The following is an 18,747-nucleotide window of genomic DNA, read 5'->3' on the forward strand; positions in this document are numbered from 1 at the left end:
TCCTATTGTGCTGTCCAAGCCTCTGCAGCTTTGCTTTTGGTCAGTTGGGTGGCTTTCTTTTTGTATTTGTACATATCCACCACCAGTGGTGTGAAAAAATCATTGGATGATGATCTGGTCCTGCCGTGGGCACTTGGGGTGCAAAGAGCAGGACTTTGGCAGCAGAACAGCATTGGTTGTGGGGCTGTCCCCCCGTGTGGGGCAGCATGGGGGTCCTGCCCGTGTGCAGGCAGGCTGTGTCACAGCTGTACCTCTAGCTCAAGCACATGCTGCTGTCATGGGCCCTGGAGTTTTTGCTGGCCCAAGGCTGAGATGATGAGTTATGCAGGTGACCCCAAAAGCACACTATGGGCTCATTATCCCCCATCAGCCCAGCGCCTGAATGTGCCCCAAGTGCACCAGAAAAAATACCTCCTACAGAAGTGTTTGAGAGGCCTCTTAAAACTTTTATTGGTGCTATTTTTTGTATTCCTCCACCTGTGGAGCAAGGCATCTTTAGTACATTCAGCCCTCAGCAGGAGAGGAAAATTATAACTGATCCATTTCAGAAACCTCTAAAAGTGACCTAAAATAACTTTTCTATATATAAAAGTGTCATGATTTTAATGTCCATTATCTCATGACCTAGCAGAGCTAGGAAAAGCTCTTGTAGATCATTTTTAGTGGTTTCTAAAATGGATTGGTCACACTTTTCCCCTGCACAGTGGGACCGAGGGTACAAGGACAACTGGGCATTAGAGATGAGGAGGGAAACAAAAATCTGTTTCTGTGCTGGTGTATCCAGAGCTGTTTCATCCCCCAGGACCACTTGTGGTGCTGTCCCCAGCTGAGCAGAAGTGCTGAAGCTGGTCAAATGACAGCTATTTTCAAAAAGCTGGAGAGACAGAGTTAAATGGATGCAAAGCATGGGGCACTCTGTGGTGGGAAAGCCAGCTCCATCCCTGCCACTGGTCTTTTCAGGGATCTGCATAGATGATGACCCTGGCACCAGCTTTCACTGCTGTGGCAGACCCCAGATTTTGCTGGAGCATCTCACAGTTTGTGAGCCATGTGCCCAGATGGCATGTGCTCAGCCCTGAGCTCAGCTCTGAGCCTTTCTTCACCTCACCCAGAGCTTTTGTAGTGACGCTGGTTGCAACCCAAGCCTCTGGGAAGCTGCTACAGCCAGGCATTAAACATGCTGGGTTTTTAGAGAGGACATCAGCAGAGCACATGGGAGAAGTGGCTCCCTGCCATGCAAGAGGTTAATAGACAGATTAGAGAGGGCAGGCACTATTTGTGGCAAAAGGAAAAGAGCTCTGCTTTTACAGAGTTCAGCAGCTTCATGAAGCAACACGGATATAAATATTTGCCAGAATTAGGGAGGCTGTGTGCAGAAGCCCAGGGAGGAGTGCCCAAGTAGCTCAACCTGTTCTTCGGGCTGTTTGTGGTGTGGGGCAGGTGCTGAGATCTGGACATCATCTGAGGGAGAATGGAGAAGGTTGGAGCAGGACACCCCACACCCAGCAGCACTGCCTAAAACCTCAGGGCAGAAAAAGCCCTTAATGCTGCTCCCTTGATGGCTTTGTTTTCCTCCACTGCCTTTCTTGCTCTCTCTGTTGGCCTGATGGGCTGGCCCACCTCCAAAGACAGCATTACAGCACGCTGGATCGATTGGAGCCTGCAATTTTATTTGCTGTCTTTAAGAGCCTTTGATGGGCAGCATGAGCTGTGCCAGCAAGTGCCTTTCCTGGGAGAGGAGGGGAGAGTTGCAAGGTTGCAGGCTCCCATAGGGAGATGAAGAACCTGCCACCAGTTTGGAGAAGACACCATGGCTGGGTGGGCACTCCTGATGCAGCAAGGCAGCTGAGAAGGGGCTTGTAGCCCTAAACTCTGTGGTGCCTGGCAGTGGTGGCCATGGTCACCCATGTGGTGTCATGGTCACAGCCCCCTGTGGCACATTGCACTGGCCTCACACTCTGCCATGAACTTTTTGCCCGTCAAGGTGGAAAGTGGGGTACCTGCCTGACAAATCCCTGCGGGGACACCTGTGGCTCTAGGACTCATGGCTCTCTGCAGAGATGGAGGTTGCAGGAGTGTCTGTGTGAGACAGCTTGTGTCTGCCCAGGAAAAGAGGGCAAAGGTTGGGCTGAGACAGGCTTCATACAGCAGCTTCCCTTCGGCTGCATCTGTGCTTGAACTCTGCATCAGGAGGGCAGATATGAGAGGATCATTCTGTCTCCCTTCCCCAGTCTGTCCTTCCACCCCTGGCTTGCTCAAAGACATCAGAGGGTAAGAGATGGAGCATGCTGACACAAAAGGTTGGGGCTGCTGTTGGGGACTAGCCTCGAAGAAGAGGCCAGGATTTTCACGGCATGCTGTGGGAATGGGGCATCTTCAAAGGCTGCTGCAGAGTGGGGATCGAAGCAGGATACAGAATACGCAGACCTCCCTCCGCCTCCCAGCAAAATTAACCTGGAGGAGTGAGCCCGCCCCAGCCTCCTCAGCGGAGGGATTAGCACAGATCACGAAGAGCCAGATCCGGCGTGATACTGGAGACAACAGACAAATTATCCTCAGATGGACTAATTGTGGCGCATAGCAGTGCAGCATCTTGGGCCGTGCTGGTAGGGCTGGACCCCGCAGGACTGCAGGAATGCTCGAAAAAGCCCCGCGTGCTTCAGCCCGACTTCCCGGCGACTCCCGGTTACGGGCCGAACAGCTGAGCACAAGCAGCAAGTGTGCGAGTCGCCTACGGTGACATCCCCAGCGTCCCCAGCATCCCCAAGCAGCATTCCCAGCCCCATCCCGTTTTGCCGGGTGTCGGGCAGGTGCTGTTAGCCCACAGTGCCACCACGCGGTCACCGGGCACCGGGAGACTGTCCCCAAACCCCCTGCACCCCTTCAGCCGCTCCGGGACATCTTCCGACCCCCCCGCCCCCCCAACCCCTCCATTGCACCCTGCGAACAGCAGTGCTGCCCTTGCTCCCGCCACGCTCAGGGGAGGCAGGGAAGGGGTTAAGGAGCCTGCGGGGAGGAGGAAGAGGATGGGGCTGTAGAGGGATCAGGCCCTTGTCTCTGGCTTTGCGATTAGCCATTCTGTTTTGATGTGGAGGGTCTGCTTGAATAATTTAACCGGGAGGCTCATTAACCAGGCTCTGGCCTTCGTCTGTCGGCTGAAGGCTGAAATGGCCATTAGGAGGAACACTCGGAGTGGAGCAGCACAGCCTTCCCTGCCACCGGCCCCCTCCGTTCCCTCTCCCTCTCCTCCTTGCTCCCTGCTCCCTGACTCTGCTGCACTTGGCTCCCTTATCAACTGCTTGCGCCCTCTAAGCCCTGTCCCAGGGGCGCCGGGGGTGCACAAAGCCTATGCCTCAGTTTCCCCTCTGCAGACCGTAGTAGCCTGTAGACTCCAGTGGCAGCTGGAACTCATTCCCGAGAACGCTGTGCCCCCGCGTGTGTCATGCCAGTGACAGCCGGGCTGTGGGGCTGCCAGGTCTGCTCAGTTTGTTTCAAACCGCCGGCTTGGAGAGAAGAGCATGTCCTGGGATATTCACAGTGGATGGATGGGGATGAGGGCTCACAAAGGAGGGAAAAGAGGGACCACAGGATCAGACAGCCTTTCCAAGGGGAATCCTGGTGCACATCCAGCGCAGAGGGTGTATTTTATGACAAGGCACTGTGCCAGGCTGCTGCTCTTAACAGTAAGTGCAAGTGCCTGGGTACCAAGAAGAGTTGACTTCGGTGTCAGATCAGGTAAGTTTTTTAACAAAAAGGGTACAATTCATCAGCCCAAAGGTATCAAATCTCATTCTTCGCATGCACCGTCCCTCAGCATTTTGCAGAGTTTTCCTGAAGCCCTTGCTGTACTCCTGCAAAAAGCAGAGTGCACTGCACATGCATCCAGGAAAACCAAGTACAGTGTGAACACTTCACTGGGTTTAAAATCCTCTTGTGCCTCTAGCCTCTAGGATCAGCTGACAAGGCCAGAGGAAGGCTGCTCCCACTGGGTGCTCTCATCCTGTCTCTTGTTGCCTCTGTGTCTCTTTGGAGGCAGTGCAGCAGAGACAGGGATGCTCTTCCCCATGCCAAAAGCATTAACACTGTTAGTCCTCTTGCAGAGCTGGTTTTTCTCCACTGGTTTCACATTGTTCCTCTTCATCTTGCCAGTGGTCCTTCCTCCCTTTGATGACCTCTGATCATTTGGAGGATCATCCCTCAATAAGTTTATCACTCCCCAGGGATGTGGCAGGGAAAGCTCTGAGCAGTGTAGATTAATGGGGTCAAGAGAGCAGCACCTCCTCCTCATCAGCAACATCTCTGTCACAGCCTTGAAGACAATTTCCCCTGGTACCTGCAAATCGTCTCTATCACTCCATTCCTCATTAGAAGCAGTGAGCTGCCCAAGGAGAAGGTGAGCTTTGCACAGCCCAGCCCAAAGCTAGGTGTCATGGAGGACCTCAGCAGAAGACATGGGACAAAGACCCCGAGATCTTTCCAGCATCTGATAAACACAGGCCAGGCTCCCCTTGCGAACTCTCCCCTCCCAGTCTGGCAGCAGCTGGGAGTGGAGGGTTGTCCCTTTGCTCAGAACTTGGTGGTGACCCCACCTCAGCAGGTAATTCCCTTTCTCTCTCCCTTTCTCTCTCCCTGGCAGCCCCCCCGAAGGAGCCAGTGCTGATGTGCCGGTCCAACAACTACCCGAAGGGTTTCTACTGCAGCTGGCACCTGCCCACTCCCACCTACATCCCCAACTCCTTCAACATCTCTGTCATGTAAGTGTCTGGGAAGAAAGGGTGCAACAGGGTGAGTTTCAGTCCCCGCAGCCTGGAGCAGGTCTCAGGTAGTGCCATGAAGTCTTGGGGCAGTCACAGGCAGGTTCTGACCTGTGCTGAGCATATGGTATCAGTGTCCCAAAAATGGGTATGGGGACGGATTTTCTGGGGACATACAAACTGGATGTTTGGGACCCGGACTTTGTGCCAAGAAAGTTTCAATTTCCTTAGAAGGGACCAGGAAAGTCCTCATCCCTCAGATCCCCTTTCCCTGCTTCCCAAGACTATCCTCTCTGCACCAGCTGTCTGTAGTGATGTTGTGCCCACCAGCTTTTGGCACATTTAGCACATCCATGCTCTTTTCTGGTGTAAACAGGTTGTTGTTGGGCAGCAGCAGTGTCTCTCACCTAGAACTGGCCATGGCATGGCATCATTCCCTACCCTGAGCCAGAGTTGTGGCACAGCCCTTATACAGGCTGATGCCATGTATTATCTTCTGAGGCTGTGTCACTGTCAGGAGACCTTGTTCCTCCCATGGGAGGGCCAGACCCACACCCAACCCCAGCTGGGTCCCATTCTTTTCTTGGGACCAGCATGAGGATGTTCACTGAAGCCTCTGTGTAGGCTTGGGAGAAAACCTCATACACAGGATCCCACTCAATTCCCTGGCAAGAGGAAAGGAGCCTTTTGTCTGCAGCAAGGGCGAGTGCATGGGGACCATTGTCTTAGTGGGGATGCAGAGCTGCACAATCTGTCTCCTTCCTCCAGCAGTTTGGCTGCATCCATGGGTAACAGCTCTTCTCACCTCTGCTTTCCAGACACGGCACAAAAGACATGGTCTGTGAGAAGGATGCCATTCCCAAAAACAGGTGTCACATCAGATACCTCCAGCTCTTCTCGACAGTGAAGTACAAGGTGACTCTGACAGTCACGAATGCTCTGGGCAAAAACTTCACGACTCTCACCTTTGACGAGTTCGCCATAGGTAACTTCCACTGCAGCAACTGGCCTCTCCAGGGTGGTTTTGGGGTTGGCTTGCTCTGCATTGCATCCATTGGGAAGATGGGGCAGGGAAGGGACTGGCTTTCCAACTGGAGATTCTGCCTATGCATGGAGATGGGGTCTGAGCCACTCTGGCATCCTCCCTGTGCCCCTCCCATTCTCAGGGCCCTGCTGGCACCTGAACATCTGCCTGAGGAGCCAGGCAGGATGCCCACAGGCAGCCTCCATGCTGGTCACATTAATGGCCTGGTGTCTTGCGTGGTCCCACCCCCAGTGGTCCAGATTGCCCATGGTTGCTGAGTTCTTCCGTGTTTGGGATGCTGAGGAAAAAGTTGCCATGTATTAGGGCAGAGAGCTGTGAAAATTGTGAGGTCCAAATGGTGTTGCCATTCTTACCCCTCAGAGTGTCTCTAAAGGAGAGGTTTGGTGTTTTTGCTGGAAGCAGAGTTATGGGAATTAGGATTGGAACAGAAATTAAAATGTTCCATTCTCTTGTCTCCATCCTTAGTCAGGATAAAGCTCTCCTACAGTCTCCCCCCAAGCCCTTACCTAATATTCTCCTAAAAACCCTATTCCTTCATCTGCCCCTGTTCAGTGCCCCATCAGGACAGCAGATGCTGTGCAGTGTGGGACAGGGAGCAGCAGGCTCTGTGGACTGGGGTGTCTATGTCTCAAGCTGTGCCACAGGGATGCTTCCCAACCATGTCCAGACTCATGGCAGAGATACTCCCCTGACTGCAAAAGGCAGGCATGAACTGAGCAAACCAGTGCCAAACACAGCAAAGCAGGGAGCTTTTGCCACCATCCAAAGCTGGATTACAGCTGGTGCTGTGACATCCTCAAAGAACAGGAAAAATAGGAGAGAGTGGAGTTCAGGAATACGCTGGAAAACAATTTTCTGGTTGTGTGTGGCAATTACTGAACCTGAAAAACAAATTAGTCTATAATTAAAGTGCAGCCAGTGGTTGGTTTTTGTCTTTGGTGTGCTACACCTCACAGTGTGGAGAAGCTGGAAGTGCTGGAGTGCAAGAAGAGGAGCTCCACTGCTATACCAGATTTTCCCTTTGTACCCCAAATCCTGGAAAATATCAAACAAGGCACCAGCTCTGAACAGAGCAGGGAAATAACTTTGGAGCAGGGACTGTCCTCTATGTGTTTGCCATGGTCCATACCTGAAGCTTGTGTTCATCAGTGCATTGGGAATGCCAATAACAAGGCAGGGAGCTTAGCAGGGAAGTGGTGGAATATCAGTCACTTGGGTGCCTTTAAATGGTAATTGTTATGTTTGTGGAAGATACACTCCTTAAAAATGAAGGTAACCTCCAGCCTGCATGGCCCAGGACAGCAATTAAGCAACATTTTCCAAGTTCCTTGCATTCCCTCCTGCAGGAGTTCAGGGCACCGTCTTGTAACATCTGTATCCCACCCATGCCCTGCCTAGCTTCCCAAACATCTGCTCCTCCATCCAGCACACAAGGACAGCTCCCCTGGGAAAGCACACCCAGCTGCAAGCCTCGGGCATCCCAACACCAGCACAAAGCTGGATCCAGCCCAGCAGTTTGAACTCGGCCCAGGTCTGAGGAGTGGTGAGCAGAGGCCAGCACTGCCCCAGGCCAGCCCTCAGCATGGGTGTACTATTGCTGCCTTTTGCACGAGTGCCTGGAAGGGTGCAGGGTGCCCAGACACGTCTCGGCAGTGCACTGAGAGGTCACATCACCTGGCATCACCTGGTTCCAGGATGGCACTTGGGGAAGGGGTGATGGGCTGATGCCCATAGAAGAGGCCATGTCCTGCACCAGCCCACTCCCATAACCACTTGAGTATCCAGTAGCCTTGAAACCTCCATATTCTGTATGAAATTCTCCTCCTCAAGATTTGGTACGGGTGCCATCCATCAGCAACATAGACAGGGTGGTGACAGAGTGCTGAAGCAGGCAGTCACAGGCTTAGCAGATCATTACAGCATCCGCTGCTGCTGAACAACAGCCTCCTACCCCGAGTGGAACTTCTCCTCATGCCATCCTGGTGTTAAAACAAGTGCACTGCATTGCTGTGTTTTGCTAGGCAGTTTTGCCCCAGGTTGTCTGCGGTCGTCGCCTAAGCTTCAGTGTCTTTTCAGCTTTCCTCTCTGCAGCTGCAATTCAGCATTGTGTCCCAGCATGGGGAGTGCTGGAGGTGTGGATCTAGCATCCAGTAGGTTCTCTGGGGATCTCAGCTGGCCCGATGAGCTCTCATCTGGGAGATTTTTCTGGGTTTCCCTTTGCTAAATAGAGGATGGAAAACCTATGGTTCAGGGCAGAGCCGCTGCTTTCGCTCACTGAGAAAATGCTGAGTGGGAACATTGCAACATCTGCACATATCCTGCTAAAATGAAGAGACAGTGTCAGCCAGGACTTGTGTGATGTTTCTCCAGAAATCCCTGGGCTCTGGTTGTCAGAGCCTGCTTTGTGTTTTCCCCTTAGCCTAGAGAAAAACATCATACCTTCTGCATGAAGGTTAAAGGGCAGCCCTATAGCTCCAATCTCATGCCCTGCTGGGGACAGAGCAACCCAAAGCCAAGGAGAGAGCAGTGCAGGGCAGGCAGGTCTCCCTCCCAGCACCATCTGAGCTGGGAGAAGACTCTCTTCTGGGTCAGACTCCAGCCTGGACAAGCACAAAAACCCTCTGGGAAAGAGTGACCTCCTTTGGTTTTGCTTCTTCACTCCTTTCTCCATCTCTGAAGCCGCCAGAAGAAAATCCCTTCCCCAGCTGCTCAGAAGATGGTCTCTAATTGAGTGGAAAATGACTGGTACTTTCTTTTGCTGTCCTGAGCCCATGCCTTGCTGGCGGTCGTGCCAGTCATTAGCAGCCAGCTGCAAAGGGTCACTCTGCACTGTCATTTTCAGTGATGACTGGAAAAGCTTTTCCGGCCCTCTGGCCCCCATCTCCTATTGGTAGGAGATCCGGACTGCCTTCCTCCTCATCTTGCTTCTGCAAATTGTTTTCATAATTACATCTTCTGCAAAAGTATTGATATTAATAAAGGTGAGTATGAGGAGTTGTGGAGAGCCGTACAGACATCAGGGCTCCAGCCTCAGAGAGGAAGAAAAGGGACTATAGGGAAGAGGGCCTGGAGGCAGAGGAAGATGCCAGGGAGGAGTGAGGTGGTGTGTAAGAGCTGCCACCTCCTTCATGATGGCTGGAACAGCATGGGGACATTTTGGCTGACTAGGATACAACCACACCTTCCTCACTTGTGTTTCAGCCCAAGAGCTGGTTTTTGCATCCCCCAGGAAAGCCAGGACAGCACCACCACACAGCAGCATCGGCATCCTGCTTCAGCACCTTTCTCCTCATATGATCCTGGAGAAAAATATGAGAAGATGCACAGCATTAAAAGGAGGAAGGCAGCCTTGGATGCGGCCTTGCAGGTGTGGATACCTTCCTCAAATGTTCTGCCCATGCCTTGTGTGACCTTGAGAAGGTCATCTGATTCTTCCAACTCCAGCCCTGTGGCAATGAAGATGCAGAGCATCTCGGAGAGGCTGCATGATGCCCATGTCTGTATGAAATTCAGAGTCTTTGAACACAGGTGTACAGTTGCCTAAGCAGAAGGTCAGTTCAATTCATACTACTTAGGAAGGCAGAATTAAATTACCTAGACTGACATTTGGCTAAGACATGGAGTTTAATATCCCTCTGCTCATGGAAAATGCCAGGGGATATTTAATGGCCGCAAGGGATCCATTTTAGTGCTTGTTGGAGAGACAGGATGGGTGACGGGCTGATCCATGCCACAGGGTCTCAGCTGCCTTTCTGAACCACCAGATTAATTTTGAGACATGTCTGACAACAGCCAGGAGCGATGGATAGCTAAAGACTCGCAGTTAAGCGCAAGTGTGCAGTGCCTTAAGGAGAAGCTGCTCCCTGATGTTCTTCTTGCACTCCAAGCCCTCACTTAGACACAGCAGCCAAAAACCAAGCGAGAAGAGCTGTGAGTAGCCTCCTGGCCAAGTCCCCTTCCCAGGAATGTCTGATGATGCTCCCTTAGCTCTGCAGGATAATATTACATCTGGTTTTATAGCCGCTTAACCAGTACTCAGCCTAATGCCCATCATCCATTATTATTATTACTATTACTGCTTTTATTACGTTACTGCCTGCAGGCCCTCAGTGAGGACAGGGCTCTATTATGCTGGCTGATGTACAGCCAGACAGCCCCTGCCTCACCATGTACAGGCTGAATGGAGGCAGACAAAGGCTGGGGAAGGAGGCGCACTTGTTCCTGTCTGCGGGGTATAAAGGACTCCTTCAAGGTCACATAGAAATCAGAAAGCTGGACACAGCCTTTCTCTCCTCACTCCTCAGCTGGCCCCTATGGGACCAGCCCAGGTGTTTCCTGTGATGAGCACAGTAGGATGAGGTCTGTCCTAAGAGACATAGATTTGTCCTCTCTGGACTGGCTGCCAGAGGTATGGTCCCCTCTCCTGGCTGTTGTGTCCCTGCTGCCTTGGAAGGACATGGCAGGAACAGTTTTGGCTTTGTTTTGGAGAGATTGACAATGCTCTGTTCTCTAGCCTGGGCAGGACTCCTGTGGATGGGGGACACAGGAGGAGGTACCAGGGACTTTTGGTTTTCCTGTTAACCTGCAGTGCTGTTTGAAGGCTCATAGCAGCTGGGAACATGAACAGCCTTCCTCTGTGCACCAGCAACAGTGTCCAACTCACAGGAGAGGGTCTAGGGGTCACATCCCTGCAAAATGGGCAGGTGACTCCCACCTCAGCATTAGGGCATTTTTTTTTCTGACTTCCTTTAACAGTTACAGTAGCATTTCTCATTGCTGCCCAAGCACATTTGCTATGCCCAACTGAATTTAATCATGCCTTCAGGCTGGCATACTAAAAACCAGGGCCAGACCCTCTGCATTACCCCAGGGAGTATCCATTGCATCCATCCCTAGCCCAGCACTTTCCTTCCCACTTCCTCACTGCAGAGCTGCAGTTCAGAGTCATCTGCATTCGTTCAGCCAAACAGACTTTTGTTTTGCAAACCCATCCTGCTGAGCCAATGCTGGATTTATACTTTTCCGTATGCGTTTGGACTCCAAGTCCCTGTCGATGGAACCTGATGTCCAGCCCCAGCCCTGGGATTCGAAGTGAGCAGAGGAATTGCAGAGCCATCTGGAGTAGCTCAGCACAGCACAGCCCCAGCAAAGTGTTCCTGCTGCCGATGATAAAGCTGTAAATGGAATATTGTGCCCCATCCTGCCACAGAGAGGAGTCTGTGGGAGTTGGGAGGTGGCACTATGCACCTGTGGTCAGGCTTACCAGCTGACCAGCCATTGCCATAGCCTCTGGGAGCACCCTTTGAGCCTGAAATGACATTGGAAATGAGGAAGCTATCCAGCCCTGCTCACACCCGCTGTGACAGAGGGAGGGTGGTGAAAGCCAGGGTGGTGGTGAAGATGATGGCGATAAAGGACTGCAGTAGGGTGTGTGCCAGGGTGCTGAGCAAGAGGAGGCTGGGGAGACAGAAGAAATGGTGGGCTATGTCTTGGGGGAAACAGGTCCCACCAAGGAAGTTGGGCTGTGGCTTCACTTCAGCACCCTCTCTGCCTCACCTGCAGATAAGAAAGTGTGTTCTCAAAGCATCACAGGCTGGTTTCTCCTGAGAGGAGTAAGCAGTGGCAGTGCAGGGACAATTGCTGCAATGCCACCATCATTCTGCAGCAGGGGTGGCAGCAAGCAGCTCACATGTGACTGCACTTGCCCCAGACTGGCCACACATCAGCACCTGATCTCATTTGAGTGAGGGAAACATGCCTTTCACACATAAGGCAGGGCTGCAGGCAGGCTCAGGTGGTGAGGGAGCGGCTCACTCACCACCACCTCCTTCCTCTCTCAGGGTAAGCAAAGCCCCTGTGAGGGCATCACTTCCCATCCACAGCAGCTGAACCCTGGAGTCAGCATGGAGAAGACCTCTGACTGCAGGGCAGGAGCTCTGCCAGGCAGAAGGGGGCTCCCCACAGCCCCACCATCCCTCCTCCATCCTTGGGAGGGGACTTTGATGCTGACATCTTGACAGGCTTCTTCTAAAGACAGTCAGAGCCTGGGGACCATTGTTCAATCCAGAAATTTTCAGGTCAGGAGAGATCCACTTGCCTGCATGTGGACTTGGAAGAGCATTAAGTGCCTTCCCAGGACAGGAAGTCTCATGTGCATTGCTATTCTTGGAGCACACAGAGAGCCCTCATCCACCTCTGGCACAGCTGTGTGCCTAGCTCCATGTGTCCAGCTCCTTCCTGACCATGATTAAAGGATAAGCATGGGCGTACACAAATTTTTTTAGCTTTGCTGTTGCAATTGGGAGTTTGAGCTGTCAGGATTTGATCAAGCCCTTGGCAAGGAGCAAGGACTGCTCTGCAACCAGCAGTGACATTCATCACAGCCTGTCTGTCATGAGCTTCCGGTACTCTTGAAGTAGCTGCAACATCAAAGCACGTTGCATAGCCCACAGCCAATTAATATTCACCTGAAATACATGTCAGGTAGCAAGAAAATATTCCCATATCCCAAAAGCAGAGCAGGGCAGTGAGAGAGAGAGAGCTGGAGTGGCAGGTGACCAGGGCAATCCTTCCCCTTTAGTAAATACGATGTGCCAATGCTTTGAATCCTCAAAACCCCAGCCCTAAGCCCAAGGGCCAAACTCTGCCAGATTATTGTGAGGCAAGTGGACTTGAATGTGTGTCAGACTCACAGAAATCAGCAGTTGCAAGGGAAGTGCAAGATTTTGGCTTGGTGGGCTCCCCATCCTGATCCAATTAGCCCTGTGTAGGAGGGACGCTCTCTGCCCTGGCCCAGTTGTTTCCATGTGTCTCCAGTGCTGTGACCTCCTTAAAGGTGGTATTTTGAGCCAGGACAGCCATACCACTGACCTGGACAACAAAAGGTGATTTGCATCTAATTAGTTTGGGGAAAGGATGCATGTTAGCTGCTCCTCTTGGAAAGCACACAGTGCAAAGCCCTGACAGCTTTGCCAAGGGGTATAAAGGAAGTATGCCACATGCAAAGCTTTGCCAATTCCCCCTCTTTTCTTCTCTTACAGTAAAGCCAGACCCTCCAGAGAGTGTGGTGGCCAAACCTGTGCCCAATAACCCTCGAAGACTGGAGGTGTCATGGCAAAACCCCTCATCGTGGCCTGACCCTGAGTCTTTCCCACTGAAGTTCTTCCTGCGGTATCGCCCTCTCATCCTGGACCAGTGGCAACATGTGAGTGATGCTGCACTGCCTGGGATGCGCGGGAGAGGGGCGAGCTGGTGACTGGGAACAAGCTGCATTATAAAAAAGTGTTCAGGGACAAAAAATATGTTTATTTACTGCCCAGGCAACCTGGACCCTGTTCCTCTCCTTCTCTTTCTCATTGCTTTTCTCTTCCTCTCCGCCTTTTTTGTATCTCACACTCTGCCTACAAATGGCTCTGCAGTCTCTCCCTGCTCCGCATTTTCATCCATGCCCCTATCTACTTTCCATACATATGTTCTATATAAAACTTGCCAACGAGATGTAAAAGGCATTTAAAGTATAAATGTCACCACATTTAAATGCGCCTCTGCCACATTTAGATTTTGAACTGGAGATAAAATACCGCTCACCATAACTCAGAGCAGAGTCGACGAGCAATTGCTGAGATGTTATCGTATTTCTTACTTTTATTTCTTGTTTCTTAAAAAAAAAATAGTCAGTGAAATCCTTGGTAGCCTGGAGGACAGATTTCATTTGTTACTGCAGAAAGATAACAAACAGGCTTTTTTTTTTTTTTTTTAAACCTCTGTGTGCTGCCTTTATGCTCAAGTTGTGTAGGAAAGCATTCTGTGGCTGGAGAGGAGGTGCTGCTGCTCCGGCATAGCTCATCCAGCATCCCTTCTGTGCCCAAGCTGGGCCAGTTGAAAGCCAGTTAGGTACTTTGCTTGATAAAGAATTTTGCTAAAAAAAACAAAAGTGAAATAAGCACTGGGTCCCTGAGTACCTGCATCAAAGAGCCAAGTGAGATTTTCTTCCAGCCACCACTTCCTGGGGAGAGAAATGTGGAAGAGTGGGTGGGAGTCTTTGCTTGTGGCTCTGCGAGGTGTCTTGGTGACTTTTTGCATTTGCTTGGGCTTTTTGATGAGGCAGCACCACAGGTTGTGTCTCAGATTGCAGCATTTGCTGATGGCTCTGAAAATAAGAAGGTTTTCCTGCTTGCCTCTTTGCCCTTTGCTCCTTTCCTAGTAGAGGGAGAGCATCTGTGCAGCATCCAGAGGGGTTAGAAAGCATAGGCGGAGTTTGGCTATTAGTTTCCTGTTTTTGTTTTTTTATTTTTCATCTGGGGGGAGGAATGCTCAAACTGCAGAAGCTGTGTAAAAAGGGGAAGATTTAGTGGGAGCTGCTAAACACAACATTGTTTTTTTTTCCCAAGGTGTGCAATTGTGAAAAAAGCTGATGGTTTTACCCTGCCAAAGCCTGATCCAGCCAAATACCCTGGTTTGCACCCAAAAATGGTGGGGTAGCCACTGAGCTACCTCCTACCTCAACACCCTCAGACTGGCTGGTCCCTCCATCACTGGGTGTGGGCTACCATACTTGCAGAGTCAAGACATGCCAGTCCTCTCCCACAGAGCCCTGAGGGGATGCTGTGGCCTCTCCATCAGTGCTCTCAGGCAGGCAGTGACAGTGGGAAACACATGGAGGTGTTGGTGACACTGGTGGCAGGGCCATCCTAGTTGGTAAAGGCAGTTCTTGGGCAGCAAGAATTTAACTTCTTCTGTGTAAAAATACCCTGAGGTGCAGAGAGACCTCAAGTACCAGATCTCCTGGTGGGTACAAGGATGGCTGGGAAGGGTTTCATTTCCCAGCATTTCAGGAAGGTGCAGCAGTCCTGGGTACAGCTTTTAATCAATATCCCCTTGCAAGAGACATGTTCCTCATCACTGACTGATGGAGAAGAGCGTTTGGGGAATAATTTGCTCTGTGAGCAAGTGCAAGCATTCAGTGAGTGAGGTGCCAGGCTTGTTTCCTGACTCCCTACCCTGCTGGCTGGGTAATGAAAAATCTGATTTGTGGATGATTTGAGGAAAACTGCCACTATTCATCAGATGAATTATTTGCAAAGCCTAATTCAATCGTTTCCCAAACACCAGAGAAAGGCAGTGCTGCAGCAGCTGGAGCTGCTCTGACCCCAGACCCCACTGGTACATTCAAGCTGCTTAGCCCAGCTGAGCACCCTGCAAATGCAGGTGTCTGTACCTAAAATTACACCCACCAATGTCAGTATGCTGGGAGCATGCCCAAGCCTCCCTGAACTCTTTGTTTGACTTAATACTTGTTGTTATTTTGGAGGGTTTGCCCAAATTGAGACAGAAAAGGGAAGGACACGGTTTGATGGGTCCAAGTCTAGCTCATCTGTCCCTCTTGTCCTGCAGTGGTGGTGCTGGGTCTCAGCTCAAAGGGGTGACTGCCCTGAGGTGGTCACACATGCCACGCTTGCATGGGGGTGTCTTAATTCTCATGGAGGTGCAGGTTTCTTGCCAGAAGCTGCCCCCCATCTTGGCTCTTGCTGTCCCCACTGGCAGCTGGCACAGAGAAGTCCTTGCTTTTTGTGCCCACACAGCCTGCACGCTGACAATGGGGCAGCTTGGAGTTCAGTAGGGAGAGGAGAAGTCCCTGCCAGCAGGCAGGACGAGTTGGGTAGCCTCGTGTTCTGGCATGTCCCTGTCTGCCCAAGGTCCACAGGTTGAGCCCTGACCCTGCCTCCTTACGGCAACCCACCTCTACACCAGCCGTGGGTTTTAAGCAGCCCTGTGGGAAGGCCAGCATCCCTGCCGGAGAAAACCCACAAAGGAGCATCAGAGGCTGCCCAGAGACAGAATATCCATGCAGGCCCTGCTCACACGTGGTGTTTCTTGGCAGAAGAAGCAGCTCTTCTTTCACCTCTCCACCTCCCATTATCTTTGCAGGATCTGATTTATGCACAGCACCTCAGCAGGCAGGACCGAATGAGCACTAATAGGATCAGATGGATGTCGAGCTGTCGAATACCATAGGGCCTGATTCAATCAGCGTCTGCTTTCTTCCAGGCTCTTCCTTTCAGGATTTTAATAATGCCAGGGCTTGGCACCAGAAGATGAAGCCATCCGTGGCGGGAGCAGTGGATCTTAGTGAGACTGCCACTGTGTGAGCTGGCCATAAATGCAGTTTCCCCTCTGCCAGAGAAAGTCTGGTGATGCGTGGTCCAAGCATTCCACACCATGAAGCAATCTCTGGGGATGACCCAGCAGTGGGGAGAACACCCTTGGCACCTTCCCAGTGCTTTGCAAACTGGGTTTGAGCTCCAGTGTGCCATTTGAAATCCCTTTCCCCTGCTCAGCAGCACCTTTCCACCCAGACCACTTAGCTCTCGTGTTGCAGTTTGCACTGGGAATTACAGTGATGTGCTCTGGGAATTATTATCATGGAGGGATGATGAGTTTCCACATGGGCATGCAGTGAAGCATGTGCTTCATGACAGCTCACAGCAGCTCCCTTGAACCTGGGCACAAGCATTTTGTAGCTGTTGGGGATGCAGCCGTGTCACATCATGTGGCCAAAGACCCCTCCACCCCACCAGCGCTGCATTCACTCTGAAACTCAAGCAACTTTAAAATCACACTCCTCCCTTTCTGGAAGAGGGGCTAGTGGTTTCTCTGCTGCCAGAAGAGAGATGGATATTTGTAGCCTAAACAAGTTTTTTATTCTCTCCTTTTGGCAAAATCTCCCCTTCTGTCTCCTAAATATAAAACATTAAATGTTTAGGGTATCCTTTATTTTTCTCCCGCTTTTAAGTTTGTAATTCAAGCCAGATTAGCGTGGTTTCCTCTTCTGTTTTATAGCCCCATCCTGGCCCCAAGCGAGCTCTCCTAATGCTCTCAGATGTTCCTCTAATGGCTTACCTAGGCTGGAACTGGATACCCTTTCCTAATGGATTGCTAATAGCCTGTTTCTGGTTTTACAGGCTCCTTCAGTTAACTCGCAACAGCAGCGATTGCCGCACTCACACATGCGATCTCCCTGCGAGCACATCTGTACGCTCACCCCTACACACAGGCAGGTGGCCAGACACCATCCTGAGCATCTCTGGGGAGCCATGGGCAGGTCTTGCACCCAATTTGCTCCCTTCCCATGGCATTTTCCGGAGCAGAATCCCCCCTTTTAGCAGTTTTTGGAGGGAGATCACGTGCACTGAGTGCTTGCCAGCTCGATGCACATTCCAGGAATGTGGCAAGGCTCAAGAAGGTATTTCTTATGCAGCATCAGAGCTGGTGGCCAGACCGAGGGAGGATTTCCTACTGTGGGTTGCCAGCAATTTGCAGATGCCGTAGTGAAGTCTAATTGAACCCATTGGCCGCGCTGACAACATGAAATGTTAACGAACCGTGAGGCGGGCTGCACCTCAGATCTTGAGATTTGCAGTAAAAGGTCATGAGATATTTAAAGCTAATAATGTGGCTGAGTTCTCTCCTTCTTCTTTTGCGTTGGAAGCATTAGGGCCATGTTCATGAGCATTTGCCAAGGCTGGAAGCATCCTTCTCTGGAAGTGCAAGCAGAAGTGCTCCCACCATCACAGGATTTTAGGAGCTGGGGCAAAAAAAAAAAAAAAAAAAAAAAAAAAAAAAACAACCAAAAAAAACCACGCAGACATTTGTGCCTGGTCTGATGCAGTTAAATGATGAGGTTTTGGGGACAGGAATGAAAAGATGAAAAGTTTGTGGGTATTGCCAAATACTTAGGGTTGAGTTTGTTGGTGCAAGGATGGCATTGTCCCCTGGACTGACTTCCCTGGTCCATATTGGAAGTGGCTGCCAGGGTGGGCTCAGGCTTGTCTCCCAGGGCAAAGCAACATTTTTTTCATCGGAGAGGTGAGTTTTACATGCTGTTTCTGGAAGTTCCTACCTTGGAGCAGCTTGAAATAGCGTGAAAGTGTGAGCTAATGCATATATTCTGTCTGTGATGGGCAAGGAGAGGGATGGAGCAAGCTGGGCAGGAAGGCAATTAGTGCCACTGCCTGCCACAGCAGCGTCCCTGCCGGCACGGTGGCAGTGTCACTTTGCAGCAGGAGTGCCTCTTTGTGCCCATTTGCATCATCCTTTTCCTCTGCTGCTTTGCCTGCACTCCCCCTTTTGCAAGGCAATCTTGGCAGGGAGGTCACCCTGAGCAAGCTGGGTTACAACTTCACGCCTGGTAGCTTTTATTGAGGCATTTCTCTCCCTTCCCCTCCTAACTGCAAAGTCAGTGATTAAAAAAGAAGGGGGAGAAAATACAAAGAATTAATAGGTGGGAGCAAAATATTTAGGCTGTCATAATGTCACTCGCAGCTCAGTGTGGGGCAGGCAGGGCTGGAGCAGAGATTTTCTCAGAGGAGGGTGGAGGTGGGAAATGCCCAGAAATCACCTTTTCTGGGACAGAGCAGGTTCAGGACCTTTGGCTGGCATTGTCTGGGTGCTCTCAGCCTGCTTGGAAATTGCTGGTGACCTAAAAGTACTGAGCACCCGGCAGCTGTAAAGGTCCCACAGTACAGCAGTACTCATGTGTGCACGTCCTCACCTGCAGGCTCACACAGCTACAAGCAGGTAGGGAGGTGCTGACAAGCCTAACTTTCCCTGCCCACACGCAGGCCATACCGGGCAGGTGTCTGTGCTCTGCCATGCCCATGCACAAACTGCTTTCACCCTCAGCCCACTGCATCAGCATGCTGAAGGCATCTGCAGGTAGCATCTGCCAGTGCCAGCCGGGTTAGAGTTGTTGCTGAGTGCCCTCAGCATCCCTGATCCCATCTTCCCCAGAGCCACAAGCAAAAGTGACTTCTGACAGTTGTCACTTGGCAGGAGGGGGCCAGCACATCTGGAGAAAGTTTCCTGTTAACTTGTTTTCCTGTAACAGCCCCCGCTTTCAAATAGGGTCTTTATTTTGAGCCAGAAGGGATCTGTTCAGCTGCATCTGGT

At 51.4% G+C, this 18,747-nt stretch overlaps 2 protein-coding genes across 2 annotated transcripts in view; one reads left to right on the forward strand and one right to left on the reverse strand.

Moving 5' to 3' along the window:
- Positions 1 to 18,747, forward strand: part of CNTFR (ciliary neurotrophic factor receptor) — a 56,694-nt gene that overhangs the window by 29,336 nt on the left and 8,611 nt on the right. Inside the window, exons 2-4 of the mRNA XM_068176622.1 lie at positions 4,637 to 4,754; positions 5,573 to 5,739; positions 12,840 to 13,003. Coding sequence (XP_068032723.1) covers positions 4,637 to 4,754; positions 5,573 to 5,739; positions 12,840 to 13,003 — 449 coding nt within the window. The remainder of the gene's footprint in view (positions 1 to 4,636; positions 4,755 to 5,572; positions 5,740 to 12,839; positions 13,004 to 18,747) is intronic.
- Positions 1 to 18,747, reverse strand: part of PIGO (phosphatidylinositol glycan anchor biosynthesis class O) — a 265,926-nt gene that overhangs the window by 17,686 nt on the left and 229,493 nt on the right. The window lies entirely within an intron of this gene.

The sequence above is a fragment of the Anomalospiza imberbis genome, chromosome Z, assembly GCF_031753505.1.
Source record: "Anomalospiza imberbis isolate Cuckoo-Finch-1a 21T00152 chromosome Z, ASM3175350v1, whole genome shotgun sequence".
In the NCBI taxonomy this organism is placed as follows: Eukaryota; Metazoa; Chordata; class Aves; order Passeriformes; family Viduidae; genus Anomalospiza; species Anomalospiza imberbis.